Source organism: Euleptes europaea, chromosome 3 (genome assembly GCF_029931775.1).
Source record: "Euleptes europaea isolate rEulEur1 chromosome 3, rEulEur1.hap1, whole genome shotgun sequence".
Classification (NCBI taxonomy): Eukaryota; Metazoa; Chordata; class Lepidosauria; order Squamata; family Sphaerodactylidae; genus Euleptes; species Euleptes europaea.
Window position 1 is genome coordinate 73,097,188 of NC_079314.1, and position 20,584 is coordinate 73,117,771.

A 20,584-nucleotide genomic window follows, 5' to 3' on the forward strand; every position below is an offset into this window, starting at 1 on the left:
CTTGCGACATCATAGACTATTATATTGATTTGTGGTTCTAAACCAAAGTCAAAAGCACTGCACATTCAACACCCCCCCCCATTTATGTTAAAAGAGCTTATAGAACTCTACTGTGTTCAAGGTGGCACTCACATGCTGTGAAATGAGGCAGCTGTCACATTAGCAGATATGGAAAAGACATGTGTATTTTTAAAAGCGTTGATGTTATTTGTATTAAAAAACCAAACTTGTATTATTAGATATTGCTTTTTACCAGTTATGCAATCAGACCATTAAAAAAACAGGTGTAAAAAAAAAAAAAAAAAAAAAAAAAAAAAGGCACATATTACCCAGACATCTAGAGTGGCATATTCTGGATGTTTTATGGTAATGTTTTCTAAGGCCTCATATAATGAACATTACCCAGCATGTCAACTTTCAGGCACAAAATTGTAATAGATTTTGATATTCAAGTTAATAAGAGAATAATGTGAGCCTGACAAAGCATTTGCATGCTCATTACGGCTGCTATTTTCAGGGGGAAGCATCATCATCATTAAGAAATTGCAGAATCGGCAATCACAGGCCTCTGCTGAAGTTCAATCGCTCATGCTGTGAATCTGTGATCTGCCAGAGTGGCAAAAAGAAAGGAAGAAAAAGAGAGAGGATGCTCTTAAAAATAGCGAGGTTAATGCTGTAGTATCAGGAGCAACCGAAGTAATTCATAGAGTAACTGATATCATTCTGAAAGTCTTTCATTTTGCAAACATGTGTTGAGATTTTTGAATTGTTCTCACTTGATTGTGTTTCGCTGTTATTCTCAAAAGTGCATGTGTGGATGGAATCGTGACCCCATTAACAGTACTTAGTGGGGAACAATTTAATCATGATTTCTTAAAAACCATGATGAAAGCACAACCTCTGTTCTGCCCTAAACTGCTGAAGCTTTAAAATACGAGTTTATAAACTACTATTAGCATAATTTTAATAATAATAATAATAATAATAATAATAATAATAATAATAATAATAATTGCACTACTGTTTAAAGTTCTTGAAAATGTTTTATCCCAGAATTACTGCCATTTGGTTTTCCAGGAACATCTGGAGGCCTTGTACTCATTCTGACAATCCAAAAGACCCACCCCATCAACAATTGGTACAACCACCTCTCCCAGACCATTTGGTTTTCCCCACTAATATCGCTTTTCTGGATTCAGGTTTAGTCTATAATTTAAATAATTATTGAAGAACTTATTTTCCCCTGCAATAAGAATTCTCTTTCTTTGATACGAGACCTATGAAAGTGCTCTTAACACTGTTCATTGTTAATAGTCAAACGGGTCTGAGGAGGAATTAGTTAGAAATGAGTGTATGTGTGTGAGATATTTCCCTATCCATTTTGGAGGATACCAGTGACACTGAGACATGGTTTGGACATAATACAAATCCATGGTTTATTTTAACCGTGTTTAATTTGTGAAACAAGGATTTGGATTGCAGACAATAATTAAACTTTGATTTGTCTCAGCAAGTACCTTTTTCCTTTCCCCAGCTTCCCTAGCAAGGACCTGGCTGGTATCCTGCCCTGATTTATGATGCCCAGTGAAATGTAAAGCCCAGCTGTGTCACCAAGTCTCTTACCATTAGCTGGAAGGACCTTGAAACTGGGAAGCTGAATCTATGGTATTTTACCCCACCCTCTCCAAGCTCCACCCCCATATCTCCAGGAATTTCTCAAACCAGAGTTTGCAATCCTAGTGGGGCTCCACTTCCAAACTCATGATAGGGCGAAGGGAAATTCAACTAGCTGGGACAGAAAGGGCTAAAAAATCTAGCCACCCTGTCAGAAGCGCACATGCCAGGAACAGGGAGCAAGGAAGGGGACAGAATGGAATCTATCTTGACCAGTCTCTGTTTTTGATGTTCCAGCGGGCTTGTGTCCATCACAAGGAGGGGATGCTGAGGTAACCCCAGTTACTGTACAGTTTAGCTAGTCTCTTTTGTGTTATTTTTTGTTCTTATTTTCAATACCCTGTAGTGCTGTGATATAATTTTCTAAGGTACTTGTGGTCTAGGTACTTAAGACTGCTTGTTAGTAAATAAATAGGATTGCCAACCTCCAGGTGGTGGCTGGAAATCTCCCACTATTACAACTGATCTCCAGGTGATATAACTCAGTTCCCCTGGAGAAAATGGCCGCTTTGGCTATTGGACTCCATGGCATTGAAGTCCCTCCCCTCTCCAAACCCCATCCTCCTCTGACTCCCCCCCCAAAAAAAAATCTCTAGCTGTTTCCCAACCCAGAGCTGGCAGCCCTATAAATAAATATCTTTCTTTTTAAAGAGCTTGGACTGTGCTCAAAGTTCTTACCTTTGTGCCTGATCATTCTTCCATGCATAGGGTAGGAATTCGTGGTTGGTCTAGGTTGGATAGCAGGTAGAAGGAGGGGTAGGAGTGAGAAGTGGCACCCCCTCCCACACACACATCTGCACATCTCAAGCCACATGTAGACAAGGAAAAGGGTAGTGTTTGAGTAGTGGCAATTACCCCTTATAGCAGGAGGGAGGGGCAAGTGGGGCAAGTCTTTTCACACGTGTTCCTCCTCCCACCAAGATTCTGACCACATGCATACAGAATTCATGCATCTAGATCCCAAGCTTCTACCAAAGCATCATCAGTACCCTCCCAGACACACCTGTTTCTGCTCACTTAATGCACAGACTGGACTTAACAGTGACATTCTGTGAACTTTTCTAAATTGAGCAAGTAACAGTGACAGCACTGAGTGCTAACAATGTCCTTCTATTTTCTGGAACAACAGGGCTGTAAATGTCCCATAACACTGAGAAAGTGTTGAGCAATTATGCTTCTTTCCAGACATGTGAGTCAAAGTTGCTTGTCTGTTCAGTGGCAAAAAGACTCTTCTGGGTATTTAGTGCTACTATTCATGGAAGGTGATTGCTTTACTCACTGTCCACTGTGAACAGTCAAATCAAATTTGTTAGCTGATTCTTTCACCCAGGTTGATGCTGTTTATGTTTGTTTGTTCTGGGATAGCTGAATAAATGAATGAACTTTGGACCTTTGCTTGATAGCCAGAAAATGTTCACTGTAGGCCTAAACAAGGACTTATTTGATGATACCACTTAGAAAAGTTGGCAGTTACCATTAAAAGCCACCAGGGATGGGTAATGTAATATAATATTTGAATTTTTTTAATGGAGATGTGATATGATCTCTTTGTCAGAACTGCTTAATACAATTTTTATAAACCCTATCTTTCTTCCTAGAACCAAACGCTAATTTTGCCATTGTCTTGAGCTCCCTCTGGAACATATATTACCTTCATTTACATTTAGCAGTTCTATACTATTAAACTATGCACATATAAATGAATGTGGAATGCATCACTGCATTATTCATTGTTATGCTTCAACTTGAGTGTGTATGCGTGTATGTACACACTCAGAGAGAGACAAAACAAAGCTGAATGATTATCATAGTGCCGCATGTTAAGGACCACAATATCCTATCTCCCAAAGCCAGAATACGTTGTTGAGCTGGGGCTTATGCTTTCACAAAACACTACTATCAACTGCAATGATATAGAGTGAGTGCCTCTCACAGATAAAAACAACTGTTTGTGTGTAGTTTTAAGACTATACAACCTATGATAAAGTGTAACATGGAGTGAAAACACAAGGGTGAAACATCCCAAGGCTATTAATGAAGGTGAACCATTAATCATATTGATGTAGTTAATGAACAGCCTTTCCTGGATAAAATGTGAATAGATGGATGACATTTCTGCAGAAATTCACTATTTGAGAGTAGGAAGATGGAACTAGGATTGTGCACCATTTTGGGGGTATTTTCCTGGTTGGGTTTATTATACCAGAAATTTTCAAAAATCCAAAAAAGCCAAATATAAAGGATTCGGCTTTTTTGAATAATTGAAAATTTTCAGGTCTAATAAACCTGAACCCGAAAAATATGTGGGGTCCCCTGCCACCTCTGAGAATGGGGATGCTGATCTAAGCGTTGGGCTCCCCTGTGGCCTTCGAGATCGGGGGCGGAAGGGGATGCGAATCTATGTACTGGGCCCAGCATTTAGATTGCCCCCTGCCTCTGAACTTCAGTGGTGGCAGCAGTGAGGACTCAGCTAGCAGGTAAGCAAGGGGGTAAGCAGGGAGGGGGGAGGGAGGGGGAAAATAGTGGCAGGGCCAAAGCAACCCCAAATAATGCCCCCAAAATTGGGCATTGTTGAGGATCTGCTTTTTTGGCTCTTTTTCACAACCACCATTTTTTTAACCAGTAAAACCCCTCCCCCGAAAAATACTGAAAAGGTATTGGGGGAGTTGTTTGGGTTTACCGAATGCACACCCCTAGATGGAACTAAACCCTATTTGCATTGTTTGTCTATGTGGAGTTACTCCAGCCTAAACCCAATGAAATCAGTTGACGGGCTGGAGTAATCCTGCATTGGGTTGCACTGTAAATGTAATGTGTGAGACTAGGGCCACAGGCAGCCTTCCTTTCTAGAAGGCATATTTCCAGGTGAAACAGCCCTTCAAAGAGATGAATGGGAAAACAGTAATTTCTTCACAGCTAAAAGCAGCTCCATAATCCCACCCTCCAGCAGAGCTACATACTTCTTAGCCAATTGACTTCAATAGATTTATAAGGTGTAATGTACTTAGGATCCCACTGCAGTGTACCTTTCACCTTTTTGTATGATCTTAATTCAATGCCTCTCAACATGATCCTTGACTACTCAAGAGAACTTTGAATATAAATGAACGTGACACACTTTTTAATGTCAATTGGAAGGAGAGCTGTTTTCATTGCATATTGTTCTTTCTTCAGAATGCCAGGATAAATTAATAACATTACACTTCAGATCTCTGAACCTGCCAAAGATGAGAACTAAATGGTAAGGGAATGAAACAGGACTTTCCAAAGCTTTCAAACAACCCAACTGGGACAAGGGTCCTGTTTTTTCTTGTTGCCCAAAAGAACTACATGAGGTAAATTCATAGAGTAGAGTACTAAAATGTATGAATTTTTTGTGATGAAACATGATGATAAAGACCAAATTATACATTATGTCCACTAATCTTTTTCCTAGTCATTTCCTAGCCATGTGTAGCTCCAAGTAAGCTAGAGGACTGCTATTAGGTAGAGACAAGGGTAATTCAATCACCACTTTGCCAGCTATTGTGCTGCTCAAAATCTTCCCCAGCTGCTTTTCTTCCCAAGAGAGAAAAAGATGCTGATGGGAAAGCTACTGGGAGTGGGGTGGAAGAGGATGTTTTTGAGCAGAAATGTCACTGGCAAGGAAATGTTTACAGATTCCCACTCCCATTCTTATACTAAAAAGTATCCATGGGTGCTTTGCATTTTTTTAAAAAATTAGACAAATAATAATAAAACTACAGATAATATGTTTGGCTTTCAGAAATGTTTGCTGAAAGGGTCAGGTTACTGTAGATAATTTTTTATCAATAATTTATATTTTTATAAATAGTGTACATGAGAGCCAGCATGGTGTAGTGGTTAAGAGTGACAGACTCTAATCTGGAGAACCTGGTTTGATTCCCCCCTTCTCCACATGAGGCTGCTGGGTGATGCTGGGTCAGTCACAGTTCTCTTAGAGCTCTCTCAGCCTCACCTACCTCACAAGGTGCCTGTTGTGGGGAGGGAAGGGAAGGCGATTGTAAACTGCTTTGAGACTCCTGAAGGTAGAGAAAAGCAGGGTATAAAAACCAACTCTTATTCTTTTTCTCCTTTTGTAATACTGTCTTTCAGAAAACTGTAGAATCTAAAGGGCTGTTGCTCTTTGATATTGTCTTAATTAGCAATTGCTCCCAAGTCCTGACTGACTTCAACAGCAGGCTCAAAAGAAACATTAATAGTAAGTTTTCCACAAAGTCTCAATTTTTACAATGCTGATTACAGCAAGCAGTATTCAGACTGTCCCAAAAATCAATAACCATATGCTCAGCAAAAATGGTGCAATCATCTGCTCAAAGGTGATGGTTAATAAATAGTGCTACTGAGTGTATTTCCAAATTTGATTAAGAGAGAGTTCACAGTTCAATTGTATTTTCTGAAGTGTCATTTGGAGTGTCTTGGAATTTAACAAATAAGACTAACCGTCGTGATATTTTTTGTTTTCCGCTGAAGTGCTTTCTACACAATTCTGTTTCTATAGTCTAAACTATGTAGTTTTATGATTGAAAAGATAAATCAATGGATGATGACCAGAATCCAGCATAGAGTAATACACATTTAAGCTGATTGGTGAAGACCACTAAACTATGTGTGGACTGACCTTTGAGCTAACCACACTACTAGTGTGTGTGTGTAAAGTGCCGTCAAGTCGCAGCCGACTTATGGCGACCCCTTATGGGGTTTTCAAGGCAAGAGACTAACAGAGGTGGTTTGCCAGTGCCTTCCTCTGCACAACAACCCTGGTATTCCTTGGTGGTCTCCCATCCAAATACTAACCAGGGCTGACCCTGCTTAGCTTCTGAGATCTGACGAGATCAGGCTAGCCTGGGCCATTCAGGTCAGGGCCTACTACTTATATGCTTAAAAAAAAATTAAACATTGACAACTTAAAATGTCAAGATTGCAGGTGAAATAACAGGGAGCTTCAAAGGTTGAGTTGGAAACGATAAAATCTATAACAAAATAATTACATTTATTATATACACACAATATGTTTGTTAAAAACACAGGGCCTGGAATACAAGCTACATACAAAAACATCGGTATAAACTGTTACAAAAATCTCAAACAAAATTGATGATACTCATTATGAATTACCAATACAGGACCATACGCATTTTGGCCTATTGGGCCTTCCTCCTCCGTGGTCATAAATACAAAACATGATTATTAAAGATGCATCTGGAAATACACCTTACAAGGTATTTTTATGTGAAAATAGAATACCTTATAGCCTGTGCGGGCTGATGATAAGGAACGCGACTTGATTCAGCAGGTCGCGCTTTGCTGTCCTTCAGGCCAGCTCCAGAGGAGGACAGACTGCGCGGGGGGATGGGGGTGGGCTGCTCTCTCCCTTGCAAGGGGGATGCGGCTCGCCTCTCGTGGCTCCCATCCACCGTGAGCCCGGCGCCGGCTCCTGCCCCCTGTGACGGCTCCTGCCCCCTCACCCCTCCCTGCGCCTATTTAAGAGAGCACCGCCCACTCGCAGGCCTGTTTGGCGGTCAGACGGCAACGAGTCCCACCCACCCTTCCCTTTATGTTATGTTTTTGATTCTCTTTCATCACAGCTGTGGGCGGTTTTTGGCATGGGGACTGATCCAGCTGGGAAGAGGTGCCTTTCCTTCCCATTTTGGGGACCCCCATAAGGGGTCTTGGGATGGAGTACATCATTGTTACCCAGCTCAGGGGCTGGTTTTGGGTGCTCCACTCCCAGGTGGCATTGGCTTCACACAGAGATTGCCGTCCTGGTGGGGCTACTGAAGCGCCACTCCGGTGCTATCCCAACATGTGGTTTGGGTCATTTATCAATGCTTTCGATACATTGAATGACAATGTGGCCATTCGATCTCTGGATCCACCCCATGCTCCGCCAATGCTCCATCTGTTGTAGTCAATAAAGCTGTGGCCAATTTTTCCCCAAAGTAACAATTTGTCTGTGTGTTTATTTGGTTGCCCTTCCCTGTGGAGCCATTTGCCTGTGGGGCAGCAACTATTAACACAAACCAGGGGTCTTGCAACATGGAAACTTGCTCACACAAAAATCTGGTATAAAATTACAAATGTTTCCGGATGTATGTAACTTCAACCAGTGATGAAATGTATTGATCTGGTTGATGTTACACACATCCAGAAATATTGGTGTCTTTAATAATAATGTTTTATAATTATGACCACTGAGGAAGGCCAAATAGGCCAAAACACATATGGTCCTTTGGGCTGCCAGCTCCTGGTTGGGAAATACCTAGAGATTTTGGGGGTTTCCAGCTCAACCTTTGAGGCTCCCTGTACTTTTCTGGTTGAGTTCCCCCCTTTTGTTGTTGTTTAATTGCAGGTAAAATAACTTCATAAAAATTCAATTTATAATTAAATTTCAAAGTTTTATCAACATGTTGCCTGATTTAGGTTTGAAAGACAGGCTCTTTGCTACGAATTTATTCCTTCCCCCCCTTTTTATCCCTTACAAGCTCCTTGATCAATTGATCTTGAGCAGCATATATCTAGTGTTGGAGGGATATAAGGATTGAAACAAATCTTGCCACTGACAATGTAGCCTTGGGGTCTCTATCGCTTAGTAAAAAAGGCATTATGTCAGTCACAGAGGCATTGGATTTGTATATTAAAAGGGGGGAAATATAGTGCGATCGAAGTTCCTCATAAAAGTGGCATTCCAAAAGGGCATGGGCTAATGAGTCAATAGAGCCAGAAGAGCAAGGGCAGATCCTGTCTGAGTATAGTATATTCTACGAATTTATTAACAGTGGCCAAATATACCAAACTGGTATATCTGAAACCAGACTCTTTTTATGGCATGGAGGTAAATAACTTCCCACTAAGCCTGTATTAAAGCAACAGGACATTTTTCCCCAGGCCTGTTGACAACCTTAGACTCCCAAGATCAAATCCCGTGTTCAATAGAGTTTAGGAAGAAGCTATTGTGTCACAGAAATGGAAAAATGGGTATATATCAGACATGCTGTAACCCATCTCAAACCTTGGTGAAGGTTATACATTGCTGGGGTAGGTTATATAACTGTTATATGCATATGCATGTGCATATAACTGCAAATAACTGTTTTAGTATTAAATGGATGCATGTGTTTGACTTTTTACATTGTTTAGGTAGTCACTATCTATTAACATTAAAATACAAAAAAGGGGGAAATAAATATTCTTTTGTACAATGTAAGTCTTAATATTGGGCAGTTGCTAATAGCCATAAACATTTCAAAACAAATATTTGAAAGCTTACATAAATAGCTTTCAGTTTGGTGGACCCTAAGTGAGAAGTCAGCCTTATTGCTTCTGCTGATAAAGTACAACAGCAATGCTGCTTGCTCAGAGTTCCATTTATAGATAGACTCCTTCAAAGAGTGTGTGTTACGGCAGAAGTCCTCAGTGCAAAGGAGTGGGAGGATGGAGAAATCTGGTGCTATTAGAGACAGAGATGTCAGTTGAATCACAGAAGGAACAGCTGCTCGTTGAGCCTAAATGTATTTTAAGGTAGTAATTTGAACAAAACCAAAAAGGAGTCTAAAAACAGTCTCTCTCTGCTGATTGAGGACTCTTCAGTGAATCTAAAAAAATGATTTGTTTACAATGTGTAATTTGTGCAAAGCATTAGGCCTCATAACATTTTGTAAAAATTTAATCAGTTCACTCATTACATAATAATTCAGAATTACTAATGAACTTTAAATGAAATAGATACATGTTTGCCAAATGCAAACATCTCACAAACTGTGCTACAGTTACCAGGTTCTTCAGTAACAGGAGATAAATTACGGGAGTGTCCTATTCCTAATGATGCAGCATTCTATATATATACTCATTGTTTCACATTTCCAGGGTCTGACTGTAATGTCGGTGCCATTAATTTAAGTCTCTTAAAAAGATCTCTACACTTGCACATCTATTCCTGCTATTGATGTTCACCATCCTAAGAGCCACACCTGCTTCGACAGACATGGTTGTACTGTTGGAAGAGGCTACCATATCTACATATGCATAATTTCTGAATACTAATGGAAATAATGGAACATTTTACAGGACAAAACTATAGAAATAATTGTTGAGGCCCTATTCCCTCCTTCTGAAATAATGATGCATTTGTACATTGTCATAGACTTTCAGCCACTGTGGGAATTTTGAGATTATGCTTGCATCTTTTAGGAACACTGCTGGATGAGATGACTGAATGAATGCTAATTATGGTACTTGATTACAAAAGAAGAATTATGCCACTTGATTAAAAAAAAACATTTTTTTGGGGTTGGGTTGCATCCAAAGATCACAAGTAGAAAGATCTGCTCATGGAAGAGATCTTTTCCCATCTCCTTCTTCCTGCGGCACTCTCTGAAATATGGCTTCTGAGAGGGCTGCCAGACTTCAGGTAGGGCCTGGAATCACAACTGATCTCTCCATTCACCCAGAGAAAATAGCTTTTTGGAGGGTAAACTCTATGGCATTATACAACTCTGAGGTTTCTCCACCCTCAAATCACCAGGAATTTTTTAACCTGAAGTTGATGGGGGCAGGACATTTGGAATTACAACTGATCTCCAGACTACATAAATTGCTGCTTTGGAATAGGAACTGAATGGCATTATACCCTACCAAGGTCCCTCCCCTCCCTAAACACCACTCTCCCAAGCTCCACCCTCAAATCTCCAGGTATTTCCCAACTGAAGGTTGGAAACCCTACGTGTGAGTTACGATGGGGTGGGAAAGGAGAACTACAAAAAAGCCATAGAAGAAGACTTTAGATCCAGCTCATTATTTTTTTCTTCATTGTTGACTTGTTTGTTTTTGCTGATTATTTTTAGTGTTGCTTAATACACCTTCTTTTGAGCATTGGCTGAGAGACTATAAAATAAATAATGTGCAAGCAGCTTCTCATTGCAGCTTGTCTATGGAGTTTATTGTTCAGGCCCTATCATTATATGAGGCCACATCTACCTTGACCAAATGGCTCCCCTGCTGTGCTAAATGTCATGAGTTTGTGGACAACCTATTTAATCTTTTGCTGTTATGCTTAGTGTAAAAAAGGTTTCATCCAGAATTTTTATTATATTAAGGTTGGGACATTATCATTCTTGTTTAAGTAATAATTATTTCAGCCAAGTGACTCTCCTAGGCCAGACCATGGTCACAGAAGATGCAATTCTTTGCAGGATTCTGGCCCCAGTTAAGCCTAGACAAGAATCCCAGGTACTGCTTCCAGAGCAGGTAGAGCTGCTACCCTCTCAGGCTATTTAAGCCCTGGGCTGGGAGGGGAATTTTGCTGGATCAACAGGTCCACCAGATGTAAGCCTAGTGGACCCATCTCCCCAAGTCTGGCCAGCCCCATGGGTAAGGGTCTGGTACCACTTGAGGAAACCTGACTGACCCTGCTTGCAGAGTGTAGGACAAGATCTGACCTATATGCTGCAAGAACAAGGGACAAATTTAATAATCTTTTCCTGTATTGAAAGGGGCAATAATTTTCAACTGTTTCCTCCTTTCCACTGCAGACTCCCACTTTACCACTGTGTTGATCCTAAGGACCCTTGTCCCATAGGAGCAGGATTTTAGGGAGCTTGGTAGGCTGCAGCAGGAAGGGGAGGCAGGAAGGTTCTGTTCTGCTGGCTGAAATGCTTTGCATTAGTGGAAAATGACCTTTGGACCATCAGCTCATTGTCCTGTGTGCAGAAAGAGACTTTGGCCTTTTATGCATGGTTGTTTCCCTTGCGGTCACCCCCCTGACTACCAGGGCTGGATCTTGGGGTGGGGTCTGGCGGGGGCCCTTGCCCCGGGTGCAAGGAGAGGTAGGGTGCCAGTGTGGGCATGGGTAGTGAGGGCATGGGGAGAAGGAGCGCTGCTGTACCATGGCTCTCCCTCTCTTTCTGTGGTGGTGGCTGCTGCATGCCCTGCCCAGCGCATTTCTCTCTGCCCCTTGGGCCACCAGCAGCTGCCTCCAGTGCTCTTGGCACACCCCTCCCTTACTCCCCCCTCCCCGGGGTGCTCCTTCCCCCAGCTCCATGCCTGCTGACTACTTCAGGGCTTTGTTTTAATTATGCCTGCATTTTCCAACTGTCAGAGGTCCCCTCACTCTTTCTGCGTGTTTTGTCTGTGTTTTCTGGGTGCTGTTTTAGACAGCATCCAGAAAATCCAGGCTAAACAAGCGGAAGTGTGCAGCGAGAGCAAGGTGACCTCTGACGGTTGGAAAATGCAGGCATAATCAAAACAAAACCCTGGAGTAGTCGGGGGTGGCCATGAGGGAAACAGCCATGCATAAAAGGCCTTAGTATCCAAATGAAACCTTGTTTGTACCAGTTTAGCCACTGGATTTGACTTCAGGGAAAAATGGAAAATGGGCAACCAAAGTTATACTTTGTGGATCAATCATTCCACCACTCATTTAAAGTGAAAAGTTGGCCACAGCTTTAATTCTTTTGGCTTTGCTATAGCTTATTTTCATATTATTTGCCCTAAAGTAGTTGATGCCCAATTTAAAAATTGTCTTGCTCAGCAGGAAGTTTCTCTGCTTTCCAAAGTTAGATCTCCCTCTTGGTTTAGCATGTTCAAATTTAAACATGAATTGTAACTTTTTTGACCTTACTGTTTCTCCAGAAAGGCAGGCTCTAAAGTGCAAAAGGCTTTCATCCAGTGTTGGAAAGCCATTGCTTTCATCCATTACAGAAAGGTTCCTTTTGCTCCAGTGTTCTGCCTATGGTCCTAATTCTGTAGAAGCTATTCCTCAACTGCTATACTGTTTCAGTAATGAAAAGAGTAGGGCTAAGTTCAGTTCCCCATTTGCCTCAACACTTTGACTGTGTGTTATAATCTGCAAAGTAGACAAAAAATTAACTGCCAAAGTGAGATAATCATGGAATAAGTAACTTCTTTGCAGAATCAGAGCCATGGTAGGGCCAGTGGGCATACTATCCCAGCATGAGCACTGGTGTCTCCCACTGTCCCGCCCAAATATTTTGAACTACACTTTTCACTTGTATAACAGCTTCTGTTTAAAGGATGAGAGTTTTTTTTAAAGAAAAGGGACATATCTGATTAAAGCCAATTTGTGTTGGCTAAAGCTTCCCCACAAGTGGTAATGCTCCATATTCTATACACCTGATCTTCCCATCCAATGTTCTTGCTGGTAAAGGGGCAAGTACCGGGTCATTACTGACACATGAGGTGATGTCACATCATGACACTTACTAAGCAGACTGTGTTTACAGGGTGGTTTGTCATTGCCTTCCCCAGTCATCTACACTTTACACACAGCAAGCTGGATACTCATTTTACCACCCTTAAGTGATCCTGAAAAAAATCTCACTTCAGTGGCTATGACTGACTGTGCTTAAGGGGGCAACATCAGGAAATTCCTATTTTTTAAGGATATTAAAAACTTCTGAATGCCAGCTCCAGGTTGGGAAATACCTAGATATTTGGGGGGTGGAGCCTGAGGGGGTAGAGTTTGGGGAGGGGAGAGACTTCAGCAGGGTATAATGCCATAGAGTCCAATTGCCAAAGCTGCCATTTTCTGCAAATGAACTATCTCTAATGCCTGGAGATCAGCTGTAATAGCAGGAGATCTCCAGCCACTATCTGGAGGTTGGCAACCCTAGAATGTAAACATAACTGTTTTTAATCCAATTTACATGTTCCCGGTGCCAGTAGTTTGCCTGTAAAAATCTATGCTTTGGCTTGGCAATTGGCTCCTTTGTATTTTGAAGAAACAGCTGATTTCTTTGGAATCTCACATGGGCATGTGAGTAGTCTCCAGGCCTTTTCAGAGGTCTGAAGAATCCTGGGTAGGGTTGCCAGCTCCAGGTCAAAAACACCTGCAGATTTTGGGGATGGAGCCTGAGGAGGATGGGGTTTGGGGAAGGGAGGGACTTCATGGGGTTTAATGCCATAGATTCCACCTTCCAAAGTGGCCATTTTCTGCAAGTGAGCTGATCTCTGTCACCTGGAGATCAGTTGTAATAATGGGAGATCTCCAGTCATCACCTGGAGGTTGGCACCCCTAGTCCTGGACCACTTCCAACCCCCTAGTCATTACGAAAATGGCAACACATGAAAACAAAATAAGGCACCGAAAAAGAGGGTGTTAAGACTTAATCTGAATATTTTTAATTTAACAAATGCTTTTGTAGTCTTCTTTAGGCCCTTGGAGTTTGAGGCTCAGGCCAAATGGCCCAACTGCTTGCCTCAGAGCAAAGAAGGCTGGGTGCAACTGAAAGCTCAGCTGCCTTTGTATTAGTAGCTGAGAGATCTAAACAACGTTATTTATACAGATTGGCCATTGACTAATCGGAATACAGTTTTGTGTCATTAGTTTAGTTTGGTACAAAATAATGTATTGTGGCTCCTGACGGACAAATGTATTTCAAAGTGGCTTTCAAGAACAAAAGGAAAATACAAAATAAACAAACCAACCAAACAAAATAATAATATATCTTAGTCTGGTAAGAATTCGATAGCTGGTTCCTCCAAAGGCACTGGCTGCAAACCAAGGGCCAAGGGTCCTGTAGCCCGTCCTTAAGCTCGTGCTTCTGGCTACACCCAATCTTTATAGTACCTGCAAAGACAGGAAGGCAAACTTAGCCAGATGCAGCTCACCTATTGCTAGCATGCTGCAAGCCAGATCTTCCTCCCCATGATCCGACATAGGGTTGCCAACCTCTAGGTGGCAGCTGGAGATCCCCTTGGATTTCAATGGATCTCCAGGCTACAGAGATCAATTCCCTGCAGAAAGTGGCCCTATCCAGACTCCACCAGGAATTTTCCAACCTGGAGCTGACAATCTTATTGCACCAGAATCTGCCTAGAGGATATGCCAGAATAGGTTTTGAGTTGTATTAGGTGAGATATAGCGTAAAACTTAACTGTATTGCTGCCTGTATCATTAATAGATAAATAGATACATGCTCCTACACTCAAAAAGTATCCCTTGGAAATACATCTGATTGATTTCAATGGGCCCAATAACTTCCAGACAATGTTCTTAGGGCCCTTGTGTTTGATGTTTCAAATAAATCAGTAAATAAACTGGAAATATCCCATGCTGATTCACAACATGTGAGGAATACTTTCTCACATCTATTCTGTATTCCTGCTTATACATTTTAAAACAATCATCTTCATACCTTTTCCCTTATCGATCATGGTCCAAATGATGCTTTAAGCAAAGGTCTTTACGGCATCATCAAAAAAAAGTGAGAAACTTTTATTCCTTTTATCAACTGAGCTTCTGCTTGCCCTGCATGTTGCATTGATCATTTCCACAGTAGGCTCCAATTTAATGGTACAACAGGAAAAAAAAACACCTCTCTGCTGATCTTGCATTTCTAGGGCTTCCTCGGGTTCTTGCTGACACTAACAAGGCAATTTCCTTTTTCCCAATTCAAAACACCCTTACTCATGAATGCAGCTCATAATTAAGTATATTTGGCCATAAACTGTTGACGTCAACATTAGGAAGTGCTTGTGTGACGCTCTAGTTTGTGTCGTGTTGTTGCATTGCAATGTCGGATATAGTTTAGGGCCACTATCCAGCTCTAGTCATGCATTATTGCATATGATTGCCTTGCGTCTGATGTATCTATCAATGGGACCAAAGGAGCACTTGGCTCTCCATTTATAAATGCATAAACCTTACACATATGGAGAAAGCTTTCTAAATTGAGGATTGCTATTCATTTATCCTCTTACGTTAGGAACTTTTTTTAAAGGAAAGAGTGAAATACAACCAATGAAAACCAAAGAGCATCCTAGAAAAAACATGTTTGTTTTAATAATTGCATTAGCTTGAGAAATGAATTTAATTAGTCTTTTTATTTAAGAATAGTGGAAAAAATTAAATAGCCATACTTAAGACTGAGCTGGTAATAGAATAAAAATGATTAATAGGCAGGATGTTAATTAAAGTGAGTAAGCCTGCTGGACATTTGTTTAAAATGTGAATCCTATATTGTTAACGGGTGTTTTCCTAATCAATGTGATTCATTGGCTGAATAGTTCTCTAAAGTAGTGAAATCAACAGATGTGATGTTCAGATTATTCTGCAGTGGTTAAAATAATTGCATTAGGGACTAATGCTCTGAAGATGGCAGCATTGGGCGAGATACCTCACTCCAACGGCCTAACAAAGGCTTAGTAGAAGCATTGCAACATCAGGGTTTTTTTTTTTTTCATTAGAAGGGTACTCCTAAACATACAATATTGATAAACTTAGAAATTGGCAGACACAAATTACATTTTACCATCTGAGCATTTCAAATCTGGCATATTATATATGTTCACAAAATACAGACTTTTCAAAGATTATGACTTCCCTGAAAAGGAAAATCTGTTATTTTGGCATATGTGCATCCTTTTAAACATACTCCTTTGTGATATTTCTCTGTCATCACTGATCTTACACATAAACATAAATTATATGGATTCCAAAACTTCTGTGGTAGACAGACAAATAATATTGCATATCTACAAATAAGTACATGTGATTGGGAGATTAAAGCTAGCATGGCAACTATTTTGTATAATGATATATCCAGTGTGACAATCATCTGAGGGTGGCGAGGAGGGGTCAGAATGAAGGAAGAAAGCATATTAAATATCCTGCTTATCTGACATACTCCTCCTTCACCGCAGTTGGTCCCTTGGCAGATGTCTTAGGTAGACATCCAGGAAGACAGGAATTAGCACACACAATAGTATTGTCTCAGGTCCCCATCAAAAAAGCTGCAGTGATTCAATTGCCTGGGTTAATTTGCTTGTCTGCCTTCATTTACAAAAAGTATAGAGTGCTTGATCTGAAAGCCCTGAAAAGCCCAGAATCAAATTTGCACCAACCTGTGAAAGGCCATGATTATGATATTCAAAGTCATGAAACAACCAATTTGCACACCAATTTTTTTAAACCGCAGGAGATAAAAGCCAGGATCCAGAGAACCATGAAACTGGTTCTGTGAGCCCAAGGGGCTTTTTTTGTTTTTTTGGCTGAAAATAGTAACTTCCAATTCTGCACAATAAATTGCTTTTGAAAGTGAGCAGGGCATCAAAAGTCCCTGAGGTCAGCCATTTAGAGAAAAAAATCCAAAATTCCACTTGTGTGTGTGTGTGTGTAAAAGCCTTTTTTGTGTAAGTTTTTTTGTGTAAGCCTTTTTAAACACACACGAATAGACCACTCAAATGAGATGTTATATCCAAGGGTAATCCAACTGCAGTGATATTGGCAGCTCTATGAAATAGTTGGAAACAAATGTCATTCAGCATTTTTGCCCACACCTGAAGCTATATTGTGAATTCTAAATGACCTTCTGAATGTCTGGGTACTGTTTTGAGAAGAAAATATATTTCATATTCTGTAGAAAAAGTAGTCATAGCTGTGCGTGCTTCAGAATAAAGTTGAGAACTTTCATACATTTGGTGCTTCTATAGTTCAGTGTCAGTTTCAAAATGTTGACGAAGGACCAAATGGTTAGCGAGAGGAGCAGCATCATTAGAGATTTACTTGCCCAGGAATAATAGATCCCATTAATTTTTTTCCTTTGCTACTTCATTCATAATTGCAAAGATTGTCTGGTTTTAGTTTACTACTGATAGCATAGTTATTATAACAAAGAGTCTTCTGGCACATTTCTTGTTGTGTAAGCTCTCATGAGCCAGAGTCAAATTCACTGTGTGTGTGTGTGTATGCCTTTTCCTTTGGGTGATTATGTGGTGGGGAGAGCATTGAAGCAAACTCACTCACATTCACCCACACACATCCGTAATGGCTGCTGTGCTGTCTTAACTGTAAGTACTTTCATGGCTCATGGTGATTCTGATAGTGATTCTTCCGTAATAGGTTCATGAAAGAACCCAAGGAAATAAATCATAGTAGTGCTGATTTTGCTCTTTGTAGGAAAATGACATTTAAGGAGCTGAGCCATGGCTGTCCTTGGTTGAACTTGTTGAGAAAATTCTGAAGGAATGGTATAAGCAAGTTACTTTCAATAATTGCAAATGTCTATAGTGGCAACCATATGTGTTTTTCTTTTTACAGTGCTATTTTTTCACCATTGAGTTTGGCCTTTGTAAGCAAGATGGGCAACTCCGGGCTTATGGGGCAGGTCTTCTGTCTTCCATTGGAGAACTTAAGGTATGTTTGCAAACAGACATTATACTCTTTATGGATAGTAACTAGCCCTCTTTCCATATGTAGAGTCATAATTTAAGAATAATATAGAATTCTGAGTTCCAAATAAATGTGATTACGGTCAATGTTTTTGTATTTTTGTCTGAAAACTGCTTTTCTGTGTGGAAACAAATCTGATAATGGCTTAGATATGCTTGCTGTGGCATATCTAGTAGCAGCAAGTGCAGTAGTTCTTTCTCTACTATGCCCCTATATCGCCTTCCTTGATGACATCAGTCATTGTGCCATCCTAAGCCGTTGGCTGCCTAGCACAAAGCAGCCTAAGAAGCGAAGCCAAGCTAAACTAAAGCTGCAATCCTGAGGGTGGGGTGAAGCTCCTTAGGTGCTGGCATGACCCCACGCTGGCATAAGTGCCCCTTCAACCTGGGATAAGAGGCACTGACACCATCCCTGGGGATGCGCCGGCCACCGCAACCAGTGCTGTTGTGGTATGCCAATAGCTCTAGGCTACCCTGTTACACCCAGCAAGGTGTTCAAGACTGGAGCTAATGTGCAAGGATGGAACACTGCTGTATAGCTAGAGACATACAGGGGTCTCCTGGCATCCATCTTGTTTGTGCTATGTAACAGAAGCCGACTGGGCAATGCCATGCTGTTTACCATGTTTTCCCTTGGAAGGGACATCTGGTATTCCTTGTAATACCAAGAGACAAAGAGACAAGGACAGACTCTTTAGCATTTCTTTAGCTCTCCTGCAGTAGACCAGACACACCTAGCCAGATCTCATCAACTCCATTCAGATGGATGCAGTAATCTCATCAAGTAGCTAGCCAAGCCCTCTGACTCACCTTGCCAGAACCTGTCCAGCTTCACCTTCATTTCCAGTTCTATAGCTCTGTTCTGAGGTACTTAGCCACAAGTACCTAGATATTGTTTCTGATCTGCTTCACCTCTGAGTTCTATTCTCTTTCCTATTCCTAATACAATCTAGAGCAATCAAGCCTTTGTCACTGGCAATGACAAGCCATTCCCAGACATTGCCAGGTGCAGTGAGACCTAGCCTCCAACTCCTTCCCTGTGTATAAATATATCCCCATTGTAAATTGCTAGTGCTTTTCTTGGATCCAAAGCGTGTGCCATAGTACTTGCATGTATCATTTTCCTTTCTTTATGAGTAGTGCTGGTTGTTACTTGTCTCCAAGCAGCTGCCCCATCTGGACCCTCACTCTCCAGAAGGCAAATATAATTTCCCCTGGGTACCTTCAATCCTTGTGACCACCCACTCATACCTTTACTTTCTGAGCTCTGTGTGTAATGGAAATGTTGTGTGTATGGGCAGACAAATTTTGTGTGTATGGGCAGACAAATTTAATAAAACCCTAAAAATTTGCAAGATCTGAGCAAGGCTGTCAAAGATATTTTGGAGGACTTTCATTCATAGGGTTGTCATGAGTCGGAAGCGACTTGACGGCACTTACACACACACACACACACACACACACACACACACATGCCAACCTCTTGCAAAGCTCTACCAGTCTCCAGCTAATTTCCCCCAATAAAAGGAGACCCCTCTGCTTGGCGTAACAGCGCAGCCACGCTGGCAGGGAATTCCCAGAAGGGAAAGCCCTTGCTGGTGTGGGGGGCATTCCCAGGGGTGGAGCTGCCTTTAGGTAGCTGCCTAACCTCTTTCACCCCAGGAATGCCCCCCCCCACACACTGCAGTGTTGCTATGCCACCATTTTTGGTGTTTAGCCTTGCTGTTTTCAATGTGGGTATTTTCCTTCTTTTATATTTTAAATTCATTTTTTTTTCATTGGCCAGCTGCTGCCCCCCCTTCAGGAATGGGCTGCCCGACCTCCTCGCATGTGTTCTGTACCCCAAAGCATTAAAACAAAATAAAGAGGAGAGGGAATGGGGTTCATTTCTTCTTAGATGCTGCAACTTCTGTTCTTGTGTGGAAAATCACAAGAGGCAGTCTAGCTAGATGATGAGACTACTTATTACAGACCTACTCAGCTTCAACCATAGGCAGTAATATCTTACAGCGTCACTTCTTTCCTTCAAAGAAGGGGGAATTGGCAGAAGTAGGTTTTTAAATCCATGCATCAGTTTGAATACCCACCTTATAAGTGACAACCTTTTGTCTCTGGTATGTGCTGTCTACAACACTCATTGCTAGTATCCTAGCAATCGTCCCACAAACCGATTGGGTTGAGGGTGTCTTCTTTCTGGAACAGCAAGAGACCAAGCACACAGTTGGACGAGCAAATTCTTCTATAGAAGAAATGAAAGATGCTCTTGTGTGTCTGTAATTTATGCTGGGACCAGAAACCTGTCATGGGTGAACGATGCTTTGCTCTCTGGAGAGTGCTGCTGGATATGAATTTGATATTGAAAATATTTCTAGATGTATTAATACTTTTTGGCTCCCAGTGTTCCTCTTTTCTTTTAAAGCTGTCTGTGAGCAGACATTTTAGCTGAACACTGATGCTGTTTATACCATCTGTAAAGAATAGCCCTGCTGCACAAAAACAAAACTTTTACTCCCAGGTTAGGACACAGTGAAAGTTTGGCCAACTTTCTGAAGTTGCAATGGGAGCCTTGACTGTTTGGAATGCTTTAGATAACAGTTTTGTTTATTTATTGTCTCTTTAACCTTTTCTTCCTTTAAGGAACTTAGGGCAATGTAAACGGTTCTCTCCTATTCCATTTTAGCATCACAACAATCCTGTGACA

General features: G+C 41.2%; 1 protein-coding gene across 1 annotated transcript in view; it reads left to right on the forward strand.

Moving 5' to 3' along the window:
• The window catches only part of TPH2 (tryptophan hydroxylase 2), a 76,285-nt gene that overhangs the window by 51,002 nt on the left and 4,699 nt on the right, over nt 1-20,584 (forward strand). The window contains exon 9 of the mRNA XM_056846702.1: nt 17,753-17,848. Within this exon, the coding sequence (XP_056702680.1) occupies nt 17,753-17,848 (96 nt within the window). The remainder of the gene's footprint in view (nt 1-17,752; nt 17,849-20,584) is intronic.